General features: G+C 44.7%; 1 protein-coding gene across 1 annotated transcript in view; it reads right to left on the bottom strand.

The window, feature by feature from the left end:
• NUP160 (nucleoporin 160) overlaps nt 1–20,853 on the bottom strand; it is a 51,076-nt gene that overhangs the window by 24,361 nt on the left and 5,862 nt on the right. Inside the window, exons 4-18 of the mRNA XM_066361553.1 lie at nt 20,447–20,669; nt 18,963–19,041; nt 18,363–18,477; nt 16,656–16,814; nt 13,080–13,157; nt 12,721–12,818; nt 10,720–10,804; nt 8,452–8,520; nt 6,470–6,553; nt 5,748–5,918; nt 4,339–4,438; nt 3,914–4,079; nt 3,426–3,553; nt 3,188–3,348; nt 54–187 (exon numbers count right to left, since the gene is read on the bottom strand). Coding sequence (XP_066217650.1) covers nt 54–187; nt 3,188–3,348; nt 3,426–3,553; nt 3,914–4,079; nt 4,339–4,438; nt 5,748–5,918; nt 6,470–6,553; nt 8,452–8,520; nt 10,720–10,804; nt 12,721–12,818; nt 13,080–13,157; nt 16,656–16,814; nt 18,363–18,477; nt 18,963–19,041; nt 20,447–20,669 — 1,850 coding nt within the window. The remainder of the gene's footprint in view (nt 1–53; nt 188–3,187; nt 3,349–3,425; nt 3,554–3,913; nt 4,080–4,338; nt 4,439–5,747; nt 5,919–6,469; nt 6,554–8,451; nt 8,521–10,719; nt 10,805–12,720; nt 12,819–13,079; nt 13,158–16,655; nt 16,815–18,362; nt 18,478–18,962; nt 19,042–20,446; nt 20,670–20,853) is intronic.

The following is a 20,853-nucleotide window of genomic DNA, read 5'->3' as shown; positions in this document are numbered from 1 at the left end:
AAAAAATAATTAAACTCACAATTTATTTTAATAATTAAAATAATGAAACTCACAGTGTGTCAACGGGAACATCAGTTGCCAAGCACTGACTCCCCCACTTAATGAGGCGGTAAGATAGGAGGAGGGGAGCAGTGCGATGCAGTAGGTCTTGCTGAGCCTGGAAGAGCTGACCGGCTCCCAGGATCACCTGTGCGTGAGGGATGGGAGGGGGGACAGTAACAGCGATTGGTGATAACTCTTAAGGTCCACGTGGAGGTAAAATATAGTAACACAGGCATAAAAGGACATACAAAAAGCAACATAGAGACATGAATAAAAGCAACACACCTACTAAATTTTGGAGTAGCAGATGGCAAAAATATCTACCCAAACATTTAACAGTATAAAAATGATCAAAAATAGCTCACCAAGTTATGGGAGCTGATGGCGAAAAAGAGAACACTGAAAAGCTTAACCTCCATTAAATCTGTGGATTCAGAGTTTAAGAAGAGGAATGGGGAAATCTAAGACCTTTGTTATGCTTCTGGTTTTGGTTAAAAATTAGTATGATCATTAGAGGAAAATTTGGCAATACAACCAAAAGCCTTAAAACTGTGGAGCCTATCAGCAATCCGTTCTAGTTCTTAAGACTATTCCCTAGAGATATAATCAAGGATGTACAGAAAGTTACGGCTATAAGAAAAAACTGGAAACATCATGGATGGCCGTAAATGGGATTGGTTGGATAAAACAAAATTGTACTAGATAATTAAAAAAATGCTAAAGAAGAATATTTAGTAACCGGAAAATGCTGACAAAATTTGTGAGAATAAAAACCACCAGATTACAAAAAATACTATGTAGCATATCTTAATTGTATAAATAAAACATAAGACAATTGCACCAAAAAAAGGGTGTACACCAAAATGTAAACAGTGGTTATCACTGTGGAGAAGATTACAGGTGACTTTTTCTTTTCTTTTTGTTTACATAGAAAGGCTACCCTAGTAAGGTTCTACAATGAACATCTGTTACTTCTATGTTTAGAAAAAAACTCCAACAATTTTTTTTTTTTTTTTTTTTTTTTTTTTTTTTTTTTTTTTTTCTTTTTCATTTTTCTGAAGCTGGAAACAGGGAGAGACAGTCAGACAGACTCCCGCATGCGCCCGACCGGGATCCACCCGGCACACCCACCAGGGTTGGTGCTCTGCCCCCCAGGGGGCGATGCTCTGCCCATCCTGGGCGTCGCCATATTGCGACCAGAGCCACTCTAGCGCCTGAGGCAGAGGCCACAGAGCCATGCCCAGCGCCCGGGCCATCTTTGCTCCAATGGAGCCTTGGCTGCGGGAGGGGAAGAGAGAGACAGAGAGGAAAGCGCGGCGGAGGGGTGGAGAAGCAAATGGGCGCTTCTCCTATGTGCCCTGGCCGGGAATCGAACCCGGGTCCTCCGCACGCTAGGCCGACGCTCTACCGCTGAGCCAACCGGCCAGGGCCAACTCCAACAATTTATAAACTAAAACAAAACAAAAAAAGCCCCAAACCCTAGAGAAGTGGTAAAATCTACAAGGACTGAAAGGAACTTGCTAAGGGCAGCCTACGTGACAGAGTCAGCAAAGGTCCCTGTTTCTCCTTCGTGGCCCTAAACAAATCACCTTCCTAAACGGTTTCCTTATTTTTCCCTGAAATTCCACCATTGGCCATGTATTTGAATCAATAAATTCATTTAAAAAATACTAATACCCGCCCTGGCCAGTTGGCTCAGTGGTAGAGCGTCGGCCTGGCGTACAGAGGTCCCGGGTTCGATTCCCGGCCAGGGCACACAGGAGAGGTGCCCATCTGCTTCTCCACCCCTCCCCCTCTCCTTCCTCTCTGTCTCTCTCTTCCCTCCCGCAGCCGAGGCTCCATTGGAGCAAAGATGGCCCGGGCGCTGGGGATGGCTCCTTGGCCTCTGCCCCAGGCGCTAGAGTGGCTCTGGTCGCGGCAGAGCGACGCCCGGAGGGGCAGAGCATCGCCCCCTGGTGGGCAGAGCGTCGCCCCCTGGTAGGCGTGCTGGGTGGATCCCGGTCGGGCGCATGTGGGAGTCTGTCTGTCTCTCCCCGTTTCCAGCTTCAGAAAAATACAAAAAAACCCCCACAAAAAACTAATACCCAAACGTCTTTCAGTTCTTCACACATTAGCATGAATTACTTTAATCAGACTGCTTCCTGTCACGGTCATTAGAAGTTACTGACAGAGGCCCTGGCCAGGTGGCTCAGTGGATAAAGCGCTGACCCGGCGCCGGAGGTTGCGGGTTCTACTTCCAGTCAGGGCATGCACGAGAAGCGATCAGTGAGTGCACAGCTACCAGTAAATGGATCAACTACGTGAAACAACAAACTGATGCTTCTATCTCATTCTCTCTTCCTTACTCCCTCAAATCAATGGGGAAAGAAACAACTGACAGAGACGAAAGGGACCTCTGACTCCACTAGGGGGGTGACGAGGACTGCAGACTCGAGCCTGGTAGCTCAAGACCAGGATGGAAAGGAGGCACAGCTCGGAGGCAGGAGGACCCTGAAGACAAACTGGAATCTCAAAACTGTGCTCGTGGTAACTCCTGTGCTGCAGAGTTCTTTTCCTTCTCTTCCTCTCTCCTCCCATTAAAGGACACCCAGCTCTCACTTCCAAAGTTATACTAATAATACTCAATTTTGGGAGAAAACTTCCTACCATTATACATACATACAAAGGTTAATAGTGAAACAATCTGCTCCATATATGTTCTTGATCTGTAATCTTAGATTCCGATGTTTACTCATTCCTAATTCAACAATTATTTATAGAAACTGGCCTCTATAAATAATTGTGTTGGCACAGTGGATAGAGTGCCGACCTGGAATGCTGAGGTCTCTGGTTCGAAACCCTGGCCTTGCCTGGTCAAGACACATATGAAAAGCACTCAATGAACAACTAAGGTGAAGCAACTATGAGTTGATACTTCTTGTTCCCCTGCTCTCTTTCTTGCCTCTCTTTGTGAAAAGAAATAAAATCTTAAAAAAGAAAAAAAAAAGACAATTATTTATAGAGTACCTACTTAGGGCCAAGCATGGGGGATAGAGCAGTGAGTAAAGACAAAAGTCTCTATGCTCACAGAGCTGACATTCTGTTAGGTGCCTGTAGGTCTACAACGAGGTTTCAGAGTTTAGATTTTCTCTCCAATGGTACTTACTGCGTCTCCCAGCCTCATCAACAGCTGCTGTAAGACCAAAAGGTCTCGGAGGATGAGGAAGCGAGTGCTGGCCATTTTATACACCCCTCTGCACACAATGTACCCTGCTGTGCTACTACCGTAGAGCTGGGCAAGGTTCATTCGAACATTCAAAGGCTGAGCTGTGATGGAAAAAAAAGGAAGATGTATTATTGTTTTCTCTAAGTTGAAAAGGCACAGTTTTTGTTGCGTCATTTACCTGGATCGAATCCCTTTTCCATTTCCACCTCTGTTTCATAATCCATTTCCCGTAAAAGAAGCCCAATGGCATGAATTGGGTTCTTAATCTCTTGCAGTTTACTACAAATGTCTTCCATTACATTTTCTCTGTAAGGACAATTAGAAAACACCCATTACTACCAAGAATACATAAGACAACTACAAGTCCTGAAAGCTTCAATGTGCCGGAGACAGGAAAGCCAGCCACATAATAAAGGAGTGCAGATAATGACGCTAGCATACAAGGTACTTTTACTCCCCCAAGCAGATTTCCCTCATTTTTTCATAAGTGATACACTAGATGAATGTGAGGAAAATACTTTTGTGTTTCAGAATTGATAGGTCAGTTGACAGTTTAAGCTACTACTTTGTACACACTTGAATGCACATTAAAACTGCATTCAAATTTGGCACTAAAAATTGCTAAATTTCCATTAAGAAGTGCACTTTACCCTAAATTCTCCTTACACATCAATGGTGATCAAATCTTCCAGAATCTGTTCTGCAGCCTTTTCTGGAGACTGGAGGTTGAAACAACTCATCTCCATCATTACTGACATATCCATGGACACTGACTGTCCAATCAGCCGAAGGCATTTTATAAGACACATGACATCCCGAGCAACATCCACATCTATGAGTAAGAGAAAGTTAACATTCATGTCTCAAATCAATGAAGAGCTGATTAATATTATATAAAAACGTTAAAAATTAAGTGCAAAGGATCTAGCTGAGGTCTCAAGAGATGCTTAGGCCTCTTTAGTTTTCCTTAAAGCATCTACAATGTGGTAAAACATCCAGGAAAGGTCCCTGTGGCAATCAATGGTTTTTGCATCTATCTGAAACAAAGCACAGGGTTCACATAAGAAGGGGATTAAATACAGACATATTACCATCAGATACGGTTGTCTCATCCTCTGTCAAAAGGTTCTCATCAGACAGGAGATATAAATGATCCACTAAGGAGGAAGGCATAAGGAAAGACAGGTACCCCTGGAAATACAAATCCCGTTAACAGTCATTTCAGTGAATGTTTAAAGGTATAATTGAGAGGTCTCATGAATCTTATCATGAGGAAGCACTGGACAAATCCATATTGAGGAACACTACAAAACAACAGGTATAGTCTTCAAAACATGTCAATGTCATCAAAGACAAAGTCTGACCACAGTTTGAGGTTAAGGTAAGAAAACATGACAAAGAAACACATGCAAAATCTAGGACTAGGCTCTAGATCAACAAGAAAACTCACGTGAATATGAACTGTATAATATTATATCAATATCAAAGTGCCTGATCTTTACATTGTGCTGTGGTTATATAAGAAAACCCTGATCTTAGATACACGCTAAACTACGTAAGGATAATGAGGCATGAAGTCCTCAACTAACTCTCAGGTGGCTCAGGAAAAAGTTCTAGAAGGGAAAAAAGTAAATGGAAATGAACAAATGGTGACTCTGGGCAAAGGCTATACAGATAGTCTTTGTGCTATTCTGTGAGTGTTACATTAAGTTTGAAATCACTTCGGCCCTGGCCGGTTGGCTCAGCGGTAGAGCGTCGGCCTGGCGTGCGGGGGACCCGGGTTCGATTCCCGGCCAGGGCACATAGGAGAAGCGCCCATTTGCTTCTCCACCCCCACCCCCTCCTTCCTCTCTGTCTCTCTCTTCCCCTCCCGCAGCCAAGGCTCCATTGGAGCAAAGATGGCCCAGGCGCTGGGGATGGCTCCTTGGCCTCTGCCCCAGGCGCTAGAGTGGCTCTGGTCGCGGCAGAGCGACGCCCCGGAGGGGCAGAGCGTCGCCCCTGGTGGGCGTGCTGGGTGAATCCTGGTCGAGCGCATGCGGGAGTCTGTCTGACTGTCTCTCCCCGTTTCCAGCTTCAGGAAAAAAAAAAAAAAAGAAATCACTTCAATATAAAAGGTAAATAAGCCCTGCTGGGTAGCACAGTTAGCTGGAGTGTCATCCAAGACGCCAAGGTTGCGGGTTCGATCTCCAGTCAGGGCACAGGCAAGAATCAACCAATGATATATGAATGTGTGGAACAACAAATCGATATTCCTCTCTCTCTAAAAATCAATCAATAAAAGAGTTTAAAAAAGGTAAAAAAAAGAAAAAAAAGTAATAAATAAAATAAAATGCAACAAAAATATAAGTAATGCAGAAAATTATCTAAACACAAATGAACTATAATTTTACCAAAAAAAATAAAGTGCCGAGTCCTAAAAGCCAACCGTAACCTACGAGAGGTGAGCACTCTGCAAGGCCACTGCCGGGCTAAGGACGCCCCTGTGCCTCAGCACCCTTACTTTCTTCAGCAGGCACACCATGTTTGTGTGCGGGTTCAAATGCAGGGCAAGCGGATGCGAAAGGGCTTCCTGGTACTGGAGACAGCAAGCGTAGAACTTGCACCAGAACTCCTGCTGCAAACTTCGAAACTGCTGCTGGGAAAATTCGTACTCTGTTACACTTCCTTGGAGCTGGCAAAGGGAAAGAAAGAAACTCGTGACACCATTCAGGATTTCTCCCCCCAAACTCAACAGTCGAATATTAATTTACTAAAGCTATAGACAAATAAATATTCCTTATGGTTTACAGGCCATAGACTATATTCTCAGTACCAATCTGCCCATATCAAAATGGAATATATTTATTTATTTATTTATTTATTTATTTATTTTTTTACAGGGACAGAGAGAGGGATAGATAGGGACAGACAGACAGGAACAGAAAGAGATGAGAAGCATCAATCATCAGTTTCTCGTTGCGACACCTTAGTTGTTCATTGATTGCTTTCTCATATGTGCCTTGACCATGGGCCTTCAGCAGACCGAGTGACCCCTTGCTCAGGGGCCTTAGGTCCGAGCTGGTGAGCTTTTTTTGCTCAACCCAGATGAGCTCATGCTCAAGCTGGCGACCTCGGGGTCTCGAACCTGGGTCCTCCACATCCCAGTCCAATGCTCTATCCACTGCGCCACTGCCTGGTCAGGCAAAATGGAATATATTTATTGTTTCTTTACCCCAACCTTACCTCATTTTCAACAGCTAATGTAACTTCTTTCTTTAGTTCACTCCAGGAAAGATCTAAATTCCTCTCAGTTCCTCGACAGAAAATCTAAAATTAAAAAAGACACGTGAGAGAAGTATATAATGCCTAAAACTGAATGAAAAATATGCTAGTTTAGCAGGCAATGCACAACAACACATGGAGACGGGACATGCCTGGTAGGCAGCTGCCCCCAACACTGTGCACATGATTTCTGTGACTGACATCGAAGCAAGTCTCAAACAGTTCAGACTGGAATAAACTAGAGAAACCCAGGAATCTGGAAGCATTACAATAGGGCACATTTGGATCATTACAAAAAGCAAAAGGAAGCAGAACAGTTATTGCTCGGGCAGAAGGCAGGCCTCAGGTGGCACTGAACACACACATTCGGAGACTGGCACAAAGCTAAGTAAGAGCAGAGATGGCAGTGGCTCACTACTGGGAATAATTCTCATAGAGGAAAGCCTCTGGCAACAGTGCAAGAGATACCATGAGAAAAAAAAATTTTTTTGTATTTTTTTTTCTAAAGTTAGAAGCAAGGAGGCAGTCAGACTCCCGCATGCGCCCGACCGGGATCCACCGGCACGCCCACCAGGGGGCAATGCTCTGCCCATCTGGGGTGTAGCTCAGTTGTAGCCGGAGCCATTCTAGTGCCTGAGGCAGAGGCCATGGAGCCATCCTCAGCGCCCGGGCCAACTTTGCTCTAATGGAACCTTGGCTGCGGGAGGGGAAGAGAGAGAAAAGAGAAGGGGAAGGTTCAAGAAGCAGATAGACGCTTCTCCTGTGTGCCCTGGCCAGGATTTGAACCCAGGACTTCCACACACCAGGCTGACGTTCTACCACTGAGCCAACTGGCAGGGCATGAGAAATATTATATACTTGATTATTGTTAACAAGGGAAAAGTGCTGATGAGATGAAAGAGCAGAGGAGAAAGTGACCATGTCATCCTGAAGTTTTATCGGAGTGAAAACAGAAAACATGCAATAGCCAGACATGCAAGAATGTCCCTAGAAGAAAAGTCAAGGGTCTGGAAACTACACCACTGCAAGTTAAAGAACGGGTATATTTAGTCTGGAGAAAAAGAATATGGAAAGATTCTTAAAATAGCTGAAGGGTTGCTTTATAGGAGAGAGGCATGTTCTATGATGCTCCAAAAGAAAGAAGCCACCAAAAGGATGAAGATGAAATGTGATCCAATACTGGAAAGAACCTTTAGATGACAGTGTGGGAGCGGTAACTCACACAAGAGCCAGTGAGAAACTTGTCAGTGGGGAGGCAGAGACAAGGAGAGGCCGAGGGCTGCCTCTCCGGGAAGCCTCATTTCTGTTTTGTGTGGGAGGGCAGGGCAGGGGTCTGAGGGACCTCTCCATTCTGGGAGTGATAGTCTATTTTAAATTCAGGAAGTATAGTGATTTAAGAAAGCCTAAATGACTTTAAAGTAAAGAAGCCTTTTGTAAAATTTTAAGCATCTATTAAACCATGTGATTTTAAAGCTTATATTTAGATTTTAGATTGAATCTGAATCAAATTAGGCCTTCACTGTATTAACAAAAGGGTAAAAACAGAGTACCACCAAACTAACCAAGAAAGTATTTTATTCAAAAATATTTTAAATTTATTTCAACTATGGAGATTACATGTAGTGGAGTATGGCATCTTTTTATCATCAGGCAGGCACAAATTTCTCTGTGTACTAATGGCATGTTTAATTGGTCAATGGGAAAGTGTCCCATCCCGGCCCCTGCTGGGAGTCTCAGTGGAAAGACCATTAAGACCATTGATAAACATTACAATAGCATTTATTAACACATTTATACATAGCATTCACAAAAAACATAGCATTGTGCAATTGCAAAAACACTCTCAGTGTTTAGTATATGCAAAACAACAAAAATCAATAGCAGTTAATTACACAGTACTAGTAATAAAAGTCTTAAGTAAATATTAAATATCTTCTACTGACCTGTAAGGCTTTACATAAAGCTGCATTTATGAATCGTCCTGGTGTAAACAAACTCTGCAAATACATCTCCTGTTAGAACATTAAAACAAAAATTAGTTTCATTCTAAAATAATAAAAATTCTGACCTGTGGTGGCGCAGTGGATAAAGCATCGACCTGGAACACTGAGGTCGCCAGTTCAAAACCCTGGGCTTGCCTGGTCAAGGCACATATGGGAGTTGATGCTTCCTGCTCCTCCCCCCTTCTCTCTCTCTCTCTCTTCTCTAAAATGAATAAATAAAAATAATTAAAAAAATGAATAAATAAAAAAAAAAAAAGAATTTCTGCCTGACCTGTGGTGGCGCAGTGGATAAAGCGTCGTCCTGGAAATGCTGAGGTCACCGGTTCGAAACCCTGGGCTTGCCTGGTCAAGGCACATATGGGAGTTGATGCTTCCAGCTCCTCCCCCCTTCTCTCTCTCTCTTCTCTCTCCCTCTCTGTCTCTCTCCCTCTCTCTCCTCTCTAAAAATGAATAAATAAAATAAAATTAAAATAATAAAAATTGGCCCTGGATAGTTCAGCTGGTTATAGCATCATCCTCATATACCAAGGTTGCGGGTTCAATTCCTGGTCAGGGCACACACTAGAATCAACCACAGAATGCATAAATAAGTGGAACAACAAATTGATGTTTCTCTCTCTCTCTCAAATCAATCAAAAAAGAAAAAAATTAAATAAAAAGAAAAAAATCAGAGTAATTCAACAGAAGAATTCAACATGTTTGCACCAAAGCTGCGTCTGTTATCCAAACATGGAAATGTGGCCCTTCTACACTGGAACGGTAACAGGTAGGAGAGCAGTTCTACACTCTCCCCCTGAAAGCCAAGACTGTGCTGTGCTTGAGTGAACTAGACGCACTATTCCAAAACCCACATGCTCCATGGAGCGCCTCCGGTTTCCCGGGAAACAGCTTATCAAATGCCCAGCACAAATGGAGGAGGAAGATCTAGTTCACTGGTGATATGCACTAGGCAGAAGAACTGAACTAGTAAGAACAATTAAACTGGTTTCTATACCATCCACAAAATACTCATTTTATGGCCCACTTATTAAAGAAAAGAAACCAAGAATAACAGGCATTACATGTAGAAAACAAAATTCTGCAATAAGCCCTCACAAGTGGGGAAATGAAATAGAGAGAATAAAACAGAAAATCTCACATAGTCTAATTATTTGACCAGATTTAATAAACCACATTTGCTAGTGAGCAGTAAATCTGACAGACTTTCAAATTCTTTCCTTCTACTGAGGTTCTAGGGGATGATGATAAAATGTCCAAAATGAAGGAAAAAAACAAGGATTTTAATAATCAGCATATGATTTTGGTGTTTTGACACAAGTCAAGTGCCAAAAAATTCTTGAAATTAAAAATATGGCAATATTAAATTTCAGATACTTAAGTGGCTTTTCCTAAGCCTACAGTCACTGTTCCAGACTCATAGCCCAGAATATTTTAGAATCTCATTTTAATATTGAAGCGTTAACTGAAAGCTTTCCTACGGTTTATCCTGAGGGTGTCCCTGGAAAACAGGGAGATTGGGCTGTTTTGCTCTCTCATGCATTACCTTTTAAGTTTATTTACTTCACAGCATGGGCCACTAACAGCATCTATCTTATTTCTAGTGTATGTGCGTGTATGCATGTACCATCTTGGTGAGTACAGTGGACACCTGGGTTTGTGCCTGCCCCGATTCCGTGTCCCCTTCTTTTACTAACAGACCCCTTATCTTTCTCTGGAGGACCATCCCTCCACTGTCCGTACTCAACTTACTTCACCACCTTCCACAACAGTAAGGCCCAGGGTGTCCATGTTTCTAATGCCAAGCCAGAATATTCTACTCCTTCTGATCAAAGTGACTGTGTCGGGTATCATCACATGACTCGAGCCAGGCCAGCAAGTGTGTATTCAGGACCTGGGACAGAGGAGCGCCCCTTCCTCTGGGCTGTTTCCTGCACACGATGCACAGGCTCAGGCCGGGAGCCTGCCAGAGAGTAAGCCCGACAGGAGGAAAGCAGGACAGACAAGGAGAGATCAAGCCCTGAAGACGCTGTTCCAGCCAGGGACCTTCACTTCTCCCTGCGCAAGCCAGGGCATTCCCCTGCTAAACCTAAGTCAGTTTCAGGTAGGTTTCCTTCACCTGCAGCTGCCAGCCTGCTAATAGCACTGGCTCTTCTGAAACTAACGATCAGGATAAATCACCCCCTTGCATGAGACTTCAGCGTTGCTTACTCTGGGGTCTTGATCATCTCTGATAATGATTTCTTCCTCTGGCAGAGGCTGCATAAAAACCGGATTCCACTGACCTGCAACATTACTACAGAGGAAAAAAAAAGTCCATCAGTCTACAGGAAAAGGATGACTACAAACAAAGCTTACACTGTCTTCAGTATCTGGGCAGGGAGGCCCCATCACTGAACCTCTGCAACGACTGCTTGGTCAACTGTTAAAAACATTAAAAAAGAGAAACTCATTCTGGCCCAACTGGCTGTAGCACAGTGGACAGAGCGTCACCCTGAGACGGTGAGGTCCCAGGTTTGAGACCTGAGATGGCAGGCTTGAGCGAGGCTTCCTAGCTTGAATGTGGAATCAGACATGACCCATGGTCCCTGGCTTGAGCCCAAAGGAGTCACTGGCTTGGCTGGAGCCCCCAGTCAAGGCATGTATGAGAAGCAATCAATGAACAGCTAAAGTGTTACAACTCCACAACTAGGAGTTGATGTTTCTCATCTCTCTCCCTTGCTAAAAAAAGAAAGGAAAAGAAACTTATCCTGGTTTTATAGATGTGCTCTTACCAGTTTTAACAGTCACCTTCCTGAAATTAAACCTCTAAACACAAATCTAGAGATAAGTAACTTATTTTGCATTTACTAGGTACAGTTGCCTTCAAACTTTGAAGGCATTTTGCAGATGTGGAGAGTGAGGCTTAGGGTGTCTGACAGCTAGCAAGCTGCACAACTAGGATTCAAACTCTCTTCTGACTCCAGAGTTTTGCATTTTTATCACTGTGCTGGAATGCCTTCTAGCAGAAGCGCTCTCCTCTAGTTTCTGAAATGTGGCTGCTCAAGGTCAAGTTGGGGGCAACTATTCCTAGAACTCGATCCTAGAATGTAAGGGCAGGAGGGACCCCGAAAGTTCAATTACTTTAGTTGTGGGGATGTCAGCTGTGCTCTAGGGAATCCTACAGAAGTGTTTCAGGGGTTATACAAGTGTTTGAGTCAAAATTGGCTTTTAAAACTATATTTTGTAATTATTAAACATTCTTAACTCATATTATATACATTAATATAAAATACCAAACATGAGATTCTAAACATGTTAAATTGTGTTATAATTTTGTGCTCATAAAATACTTTTGTTATATATTGGAGCTACTATCTTTTGAAAAATAAAAGGGTTCCCTGTTTTAAAAAAAAGTTTGAGGCCCTGGCCGGTTGGCTCAGCGATAGAATGTCGGCCTGGCATGTGGGGGACCCGGATTCAATTCCCGGCCATGGCACATAGGAGAAGCGCCCATTTGCTTCTCCACCCCTCCCCCTTCCTCTCTGTCTCTCTCTTCCCCTCCCGCAGCCAGGGCTCCATTGGAGCAAAGATGGCCCAGGTGCTGGGGATGGCTCCTTGGCCTCTGCCCCAGGCGCTAGAGTGGCTCTGGTCACGGCAGAGTGACGCCCTGGAGGGGCAGAGCATCGCCCCCTGGTGGGCAGAGCGTCGCCCCGGGTGGGCGTGCCGGGTGGATCCCGGTCGGGCGCATGCGGGAGTCTGTCTGACTGTCTCTCCCTGTTTCCAGCTTCAGAAAAATACAAAAAAAAAAAAAAAAAAAAGTTTGAGAAGCACTGTATTTTTGTGCCCTATTTCTCATAATGAGGAAGCTGAGAACCCAAGGGGCCTCAGCATCTTTTGGAAGTTCTGGGTATCAGAAACAGCCAGCCTTTGCTTAGAAGCACAACATCCCTCCCAGATTAGAAGTATTTTGGGTACGTGCTATTTCTCCCAAGAAACATGGTATTTCCTTTATCTCATTCCAATGCTAAGAATCCTCATTTCATCCTAAAACCAAAAGGTAAGAAATAACACAAATGTAAGAGGTTCTTCAGAAAATAGTTAATAACATGCAGACCCAGGGCTGCAAATCCTTTAAATGCAAACACTTGATGGTTCTACATAGAAATTCTCGTTTTCTTAGTAGGAAACGGCTTTGGATAAGGCAGGGTGACAGAGGTAAGTGGTACATACTGTTCAAAGTTGATGTACTTCACAACCGTGTGGTTCTCAGCATCATGCCACAGGGCCCAGACATCTGTAGAGGTTAAGGCAAAGTCAATCAGCGTCTCCTGGAAGGACATGTAGTGGAAAGGCAGGCGGTTATAATAAGAAAGGGTAGTAGTTCATAATGACATAAATTTGTATCAGTAGAGGTAAGAGCACACAAACAAAAGACAGTTCCACGTGAACCTGGTGAAACCTGAATGGAATTCTGTTTGCATACGTCATGAAATGTCCCATTTGAAGACTTCAGTCCTATTACAACATAGTGGGGTTAGCCATTACGTCTTTCCTGTATCGTGTGACATGCAAAGGACGCCCCAACCCACCTGCGAGGTGAACAGGGAGGAGATGTGATCGAGACTGTAGTGGTTGTTCTCGGTGCTCACCAGTTGGAAAATGCAAAACTGTTGAGACACAAGTTGATAATTTATTGCTTGAGATAATCAACTCACTATTTTCCAGCATTCAGAAACCAATCTTTAAGAAGGTATGGTCAAATGTGTACATAGCATCATCTTAACCATTTGTAAATATACAGCTCAATAGTCTATATTAAGTATATTTACACTATGGTACAACTGCTCCTCCAAACTCTTTTCATCTTACAAAACTCAGCCTATATCCATTAAAAACCTCCCATTCCCATATCCCCCCAGCCCTTGGCAGCCACTTTCTGTCAACATGACCTTCACTACTCTAGGCATTTTATGTAAGTGGAATCTTAACAGTATTTGTCCTCTTTGTGACTGGCTTATTTCACTTAGTATAATGTCCTCAGGTTCACCCATACTGTAACATTTGTCATAACTTCTCTCTTTTTATGGCTAAATACTATTCCATTGTATACATATGCCACACAATTAGTTTATCCATTCATCTGTTAATGAACACTTGGGTTGCTTCCAACTTTTGGCTATTGTGAATAATGCTGCTATGAACACAGATGTACAAATATCTCTTTGAGACTCTACTTTGAATTCTTTCTTTCTTTTTCTTTTTAAAATTTTTGGGTTTATACCCAGAAGTGGAAGTGCCAGATCACAGGGTAATTCTGACTGATGGTTTTGAGGAACCGTCATACTGGTTTCCTCAGCGGCTGCAGCATTTTACACTCCCATCAACAGAGCGTAAGGATTCCAGGTTCTCCACATCCCTGCCAAGACTCACTTGTCTGTCTGTCTATCTATCGTCTTTTTATAGCAGCCATCCTAATGGCTGTGAGGTTGTATTTCATTTTGGTCAGAAATCTGTTTTTAAGTTTATATTTTTACCAAAGTTCTAGAGGCAATTTAAGACATGTACACAATACAAATCAATACTCATCAGTTCATCTTTATTAAAAATAAAACTCTACAGAAGAATTCACATTTAGTATTTAACTCTACAGCCAAAACTAAAATATCTCAAACTCAATTTTTTTTTTTTCATAGAGACAGAGAGTCAGAGAGAGGGATAGATAGGGACAGATAGACAGGAACGGAGATGAGATGAGAAGCATCAATCATCAGTTTTTCGTTGTGACATTTTAGTTGTTCATTGATTGCTTTCTCATATGTGCCTTGACCGTGGGCCTTCAGCAGGCTGAGTAACCCTTTGCTCAAGCCAGTGACCTTGGGTCCAAGCTGGTGAGCTTTTTGCTCAAGCCAGATGAGTCCGTGCTCAAGCTGGCGACCTCGGGGTCTCGAACCTGGGTCCTCTGCATCCCAGTCCGACACTCTATCCACTGCGCCACTGCCTAGTCAGGCTCAAACTCAATATTTGATGGGTGTTTTAAAATTGTAATTTTTTTTTTTTTTGTATTTTTCTGAAGCTGGAAACGGGGAGAGACAGTCAGACAGACTCCCGCATGCGCCCGACCGGGATCCACCCGGCACGCCCACCAGGGGCGATGATCTGCCCACCAGGGGGCGATGCTCTGCCCCTCTGGGGCATCGCTCTGCCACGACCAGAGCCACTCTAGCGCCTGGGGCAGAGGCCAAGGAGCCATCCCCAGTGCCCGGGCCATCTTTGCTCCAATGGAGCCTTGGCTGCAGGAGGGGAAGAGAGAGACAGAGAGGAAGGGGTGGGGGTGGAGAAGCAAATGGGCGCTTCTCCTATGTGCCCTGGCCGGGAATCGAACCCGGGTCCCCCGCACGCCAGGCCGACGCTCTACCACTGAGCCAACCGGCCAGGGCCTAAAATTGTTATTTTTGATAAAGAAAATTCACTATGTGATGACTCCTCCGTAAATATCCCTGACGTATGGAAGAGCTTCTGGGCTGGTGAGCACATTCACATGCCAGGCGGTGGCACACCCCAACACCACGGGCTGTGCTGCACTCAGAACCTTTCTGGACCTCGTGCTATATACCGCTCATCTGGCTGTTCACCTGTACCCATTCTGTGAGCTGTTCTGGCAAATTACCGACCCAAGGGCGTCCTGGGAGGAAGGAAGAGCTTGAAGAGGTGAGAAGAGCACCCAACCAGGGTACAACCCGGCTTAGGGTGGAGGTGCGTGAGCAGGGGGGAGGGCTTGCACGCGTGCCAAGGCCGGGCAAGGGGAACTCAGGCAGGATGAGGGGGGTGCCCAGAGTGTCAGACCGCACTGGGGATTAGAGCCCCAGCAGCTGCGGAGGGTGTTTGCTGCACGAGGGTGGACCAGCGCACAGCGTCAGGGCCAAACAGGGCGTGAAGAGCATCCACCCCAAGGGGCGATCTAAAGCAGGCATCAGAGCTGCACAGGAAGGAGGCACCAGGCAGGGCAGCCGCCAGCACAGGGACTGGAGCTCCAGCACAGAGGACAAACCTCACGGAATGTTGTTGGGATTAAATGGGTAATATGTAAAGTGTGAGCTAGAAGTAACATAGTTCAAGCTTTGTTATTAATGCACATAAAGGGCTTGGCACTGTGCCAAGCACCGAATACCCAATAGATAGATGCTTATTACATGATTTTTTTTTTTTTTTGTATTTTTCTGAAGTTGGAAAAGGGAGGCAGTCAGACTCCTGCTTGAGCCCGACCGGGATCCACCTGGTATGCCCACCAGGGGGCAATGCTCTGCCCATCTGGGGCATTGCTTTGTTGCAACCAGAGCTACTCTAGTGCCTGAGGCAGAGGCCATAAAGCCATCCTCAGCGCCCGGGCCATCCTTGCTCCAATGGAGCCTCGGCTGCGGGAGGGGAAGAGAGAGAGAGAGAGAGGAAGGAGAGGGGGAGGGGTGGAGAAGCAGATGGGCGCTTCTCCTGTGTGCCCTGGCCGGGAATCGAACCCGGGACTCCTGCACGCCAGGCCGACGCTCTACCACTGAGCCAACTGGCCAGGGCCTATTACATGATTATACTACTGTATCACACCATACATACCTCATGTACAAACAACAGCTAGTGTTTAGATGATGAGCAAAATTATTTCTAAAATTTAACTTCTCCTCAACCACTTATGAACACCTATATCCCCTTCACAATTTCATGTTTTACCAGCATTTCCAAGTTTATTTGTTCTTGTTTGGTTAACTTCCTTTCATAGTCCTTTAAACTTTCTACTCCCTTCCATCCTGACTTCTGTGACATGACTTTTTTATTTTTAAAGATTTTATTTATTCATTTAAGAGAGGGGGAAGAGAGAGAGAGAGAGAGAGAGAGAGAGAGGGAGAGAAGGGGAGGAGGAACAGGAAGCATCAACTCCCATATGTGCTTTGTCTAGGCTAGCCCCGGGTTTTGAACTAGCAACCTCAGCATTCTAGGTCGATGCTTTATCTACTGTGCCACCACAGGTCAGGCCGGCATGACCTTTTAATTCACACATTAGCACAAACAAACCACTTCCGTGGAAACAACATGAGACATCTAGCTGAAATAGCCTCAGTGAGGTCACAGCCACTTTCCCACACATAGTAACTTGATATGTGTCATGCGTTTCGTACCTGTCCCCGTTTCGGCGCGTGCATGTAAACCCCTAGATAAAGCCCCATGGAAGGGGAAAAAGCCAGTCGTAGCTTGTGTCCAGTCCCAGCAGTGAGCCGAAGGTCTTTTTTCACGGGGACATATTCCAGGATGTTGGATACCATCAGGCACATCTGGTCCTGCCCGAGAAAAGAGTTAATAAGCGGTATCAAAGAATAGTTAGGCTAGGAAACCAACCCCTTTCCCCTTTAAAGCAGCGGTCCCAACCTTTTTTGGGCCACGGAGTGGTTTAATGTCAGAAAATATTTTCACGGACCGGCCTTTAGGGTGGGACGGTTAAATGTATCACGTGACCGAGACAAGCGTCAAGACTGAGTCTTAGACGAATGTAAGAGGGAATCTGGTCATTTTTTAAAAATAAAACATCGTTCAGACTTAAATATAAATAAAATGGAAATAATGTAAGTTATTTCTTTCTCTGCGGACCAGTACCAAATGGCCCACGGACTGGTAACGGCCTGCGGCCCGGGGGCTGGAGACCACTGCTTTAAAGGACACACATGCATTATATCTAGCTGAAGGACCCTACATGCTTCTTTCTGAGGGCTAAGATACAATATCCCTAGTCTGACAGCTGTTTTGTGAGTCTTGGAAACCTTCTACCAATTGCATTTCAAAAGCATACTTGTTCCTTTTAAGTGAAGGATATAATCTGTAGTTTTCAACCTTCCTGTAGGACTCATAATTTTCAAAATATAGATGAAAACTGAGGGAAGAAATAGATGAAAAGATGAAATCAAATGAAACTGTCTGAATCTGGAAATGGCCTATAATTTTTCAAAGTAAGCAATCTGATAATCCAGTATAGTCAACCTGGTCCCTACTGCCCACTAGTACGGGTTCTAGCTTTCAAGGTGGGCGGTAGTGGAGCAACCAAAGTATAAATAAAAAGATAGATTTAAGTATAATAAGTTGTTTTATAAAGATTTACTGGCCCTGGCTGGTTGGCTCAGCGGTAGAGCGTTGGCCTGGCGTGCGGGGGACCCGGGTTCGATTCCTGGCCAGGGCACATAGGAGAAGCGCCCATTTGCTTCTCCACCCCCACCCCTCCTTCCTCTCTGTCTCTCTCTTCCCCTCCTGCAGCCAAGGCTCCATTGGAGCAAAGATGGCCTGGGCGCTGGGGATGGCTCCTTGGCCTCTGCCCCAGGCGCTAGAGTGGCTCTGGTCGAGGCAGAAGGATGCCCCGGAGGGGCAGAGCATCGCCCCCTGGTGGGCAGAGCGTCGCCCCTGGTGGGCGTGCCGGGTGGATCCCGGTCGGGCGCATGTGGGAGTCCGTCTGACTGTCTCTCCCTCTCTCCCATTTCTAGCTTCAGAAAAATACAAAAAAAAAAGAAGAAAAAAGAAAAAAAAAGATTTACTCTGCCAAACTTAGCAAAAATCTGACATAAAAGTACTTGGTAAGTAATTATTATTATATGCTTTAACTTGCTGTAACTCTGCTTTATAAATTTTATAAAGTTACTTCCCTACTTTATAAATCACCATTACTGTGGAACCGGTGGGTGGTTAGAAAATTTTACTACTAACAGAGATACAAAAGTGGGCGGTAGGTATAAAAAGGTTGACTACCTCTGTGATAATCTAAGAGAAGCAGCAAGATTTACTCCAATTCTCTCACATTTCACAATCCTTTTTTAACTTACTGAAACTAAAAATGTAGCTTTTACCTTGTAAGACCACATGCGCAGTTTATGGTCCTGGCACAAGGCAAAGACGAAGGCGTCGTTCTCGGCACAATGAACAGCAAGACTGAGAGGACGATCCGAAGTCCCCTGATCGCCTCTGAAACACAAGATCAGGGGTTACTACTGCAAATCAGCTGGTTGTTATCATTTCTAATTCAAGAGATTATGCACACTGTTATTAATCAACAGGACCAAGAGTTTATATGTTGGTACTACATTTTCTATTTGATTTATAGCCAATTATTATGATAAATTTTAAAGGTTCTATGTAATGCTGAAATACTGTTTTATCAAAAAAACTCTCTACTTCTCATATTACACAAAATGGACTTGGGGCATAGGCTGGACTGGACAGTGAGAGAACATATGGCAGCGCCAGGTTCGCTGTCGAGGTGGCCACTCCCAACTGAGGCGGGCTCTGGAGTGCGGCGTCCTCAGATGGAAGGGGATGTTGGGCATTCTCTTCCCCTTTCCAGTATAACTGTTGTCTGCCCTGGAGTAAGAACTGAGCACTAACAGGTACTGACCAGTGCAGAAAGGTTCAATGCTGAGGCTCTGAATTACCTGCCAGACGCCACTCACCTGATCGCTGTTGGCATCCAGCCTACAAGCAGTCGCTGCATCACTGAACTCTGTTTCAGTTCCACAACCGACACCAGCCCTACAAGGTTGGAAAAAGACCAATGACAAATCCGAGCCATCTCCTGATGACACTTAGCGAAACGCCAAGGCTGGAAGCATGCAGCCACAAACCAGGTCTTTATAACAGGGGACAGGCTTACACATTTCTGTCCAGGTAAGTCTTAGGATGTGCCTTTCCACATATATCACCTAAAATCTTTTGAATCACTGGGTTAATAAAAATAGCATTTTTGGATTTGTAGGGGAAATATTTGCCATTTATAAATAGTACCTCATATTGCTCCAAAGAAATACTTCACTCTTTCCTAAGAATCACTGGGACCCTCACACGTCGGGCAGTGCAAAGTGCTAGAGATGCAGCAGTAAACGGAAGAAAAGCCTGCCTGCCTAGCGCTTACGTTTCACTGGGAGGTGGGGAAGCAGGGGAGTTAAACTCAGCAGAATAATAATGAGAGAAAAAGAAAACATGGAGAGGGTATAGTAAATGCTAGGGCGGGGTGCGTGCGCAACTTTGAAAGGGGGTCGGGGAAGGCTTCACTGAGGGCCACTGAGTAAGACCTAAAAGAGCCGCAAGGAGCCAAGCTGGTAGCTGGGGAAAGGCTGCCCCAGGCAAAAGGCCTGGTGTGCTCAGGGAACTGTGAGAAGGCACGTGGCTGGTGCCAAGAAGATGTGAGTGGGGGGTGGGGCTGGGGTGGGGTGAGTGATGAGAAGCTAAGGCGAGGCAGCCGGAGTGACTACATGCGACTTAAGGACTTTGGGTTAGTTCAGAGTGAGATGAAGAACAACCCTCATTTGAAGGCTTTGAGCAGAGTAGTGACATGACTCAACTTAGGTTGTAAGTGTATCAGTCTGCCTAAGAAGTTTCTGTAGAGCAGGGGTCCCCAAACTGCGGCCCCCTGAGGCCATTTATCCAGCCCCCCCCCGCCGCACTTCCGGAAGGGGCACCTCTTTCACTGGTGGTCAGTGAGAGGAGCATAGTTCCCATTGAAATACTGGTCAGTTTGGTGATTTAAATTTACTTGTTCTTTATTTTAAATATTGTATTTGTTCCCGTTTTGTTTTTTTACTTTAAAAATAAGATATGTGCAGTGTGCATAGGGATTTGTTCATAGTTTTTTTTATAGTCCGGCCCTCCAACAGTCTGAGGGACGGTGAATTGGACCCCTGTATAAAGTTTGGGGACCCCTACTGTAGAGCCTAAGAATCCAATAAACTCCACAAGTCCTCATCCTCTGCATAAACCCTTGCTCTTTCAGAAAAAGTAAAGCATTAGGGGCTCACTGGGGAAACGATACTGAATGCACATCTCAGGGGTGATAGGGAAGCAAGTCCTGTGTTGGGGGATGGGACTGGACTTCTAAGGTCCGTTTTCACACCAACCTTCCTTGTTTCAAGTTAAGGCCACGCTCAGTTCCCATGCTTACCAGGCACGTCGTAGGGAGGTAGTTTAAGAACAAAGATGCCCCCAGCAGCAGATGGGAGAGCAAACAGGGCCTCTCCATTACTGCTAAGCCAGGCGGTCGAGGTGGCACAGTTAGGGAGGAGTCCAGGGACGGCGGGAATCAACTGATAGCTGCCAGGATCCCTGAAGTCAACTTTGCCGATGTCAGTGAATATGGACTGCATCTGACTTTCAGCTACCAACTCCTGTAATTAAAAAATAAATAAAAATCTGTTAAATCAGAATCAGCTGACTTCCGCACAGTTCCTCTCGATTGCTACCAAGCTTTGAAATATGTCACGCTTAAAAAGAAAGCTATTCTTTTTAATAAAAACTATGTCTTCAACTTAAAATGTGTTTGCTCATTTTAAATAATAAGTATCCAAGCAT

Source organism: Saccopteryx leptura, chromosome 1 (genome assembly GCF_036850995.1).
Source record: "Saccopteryx leptura isolate mSacLep1 chromosome 1, mSacLep1_pri_phased_curated, whole genome shotgun sequence".
Lineage (NCBI taxonomy): Eukaryota > Metazoa > Chordata > Mammalia > Chiroptera > Emballonuridae > Saccopteryx > Saccopteryx leptura.
Note: the sequence above shows the minus strand (reverse complement) of the source record. Positions and strands in the feature narration are given on the sequence as shown.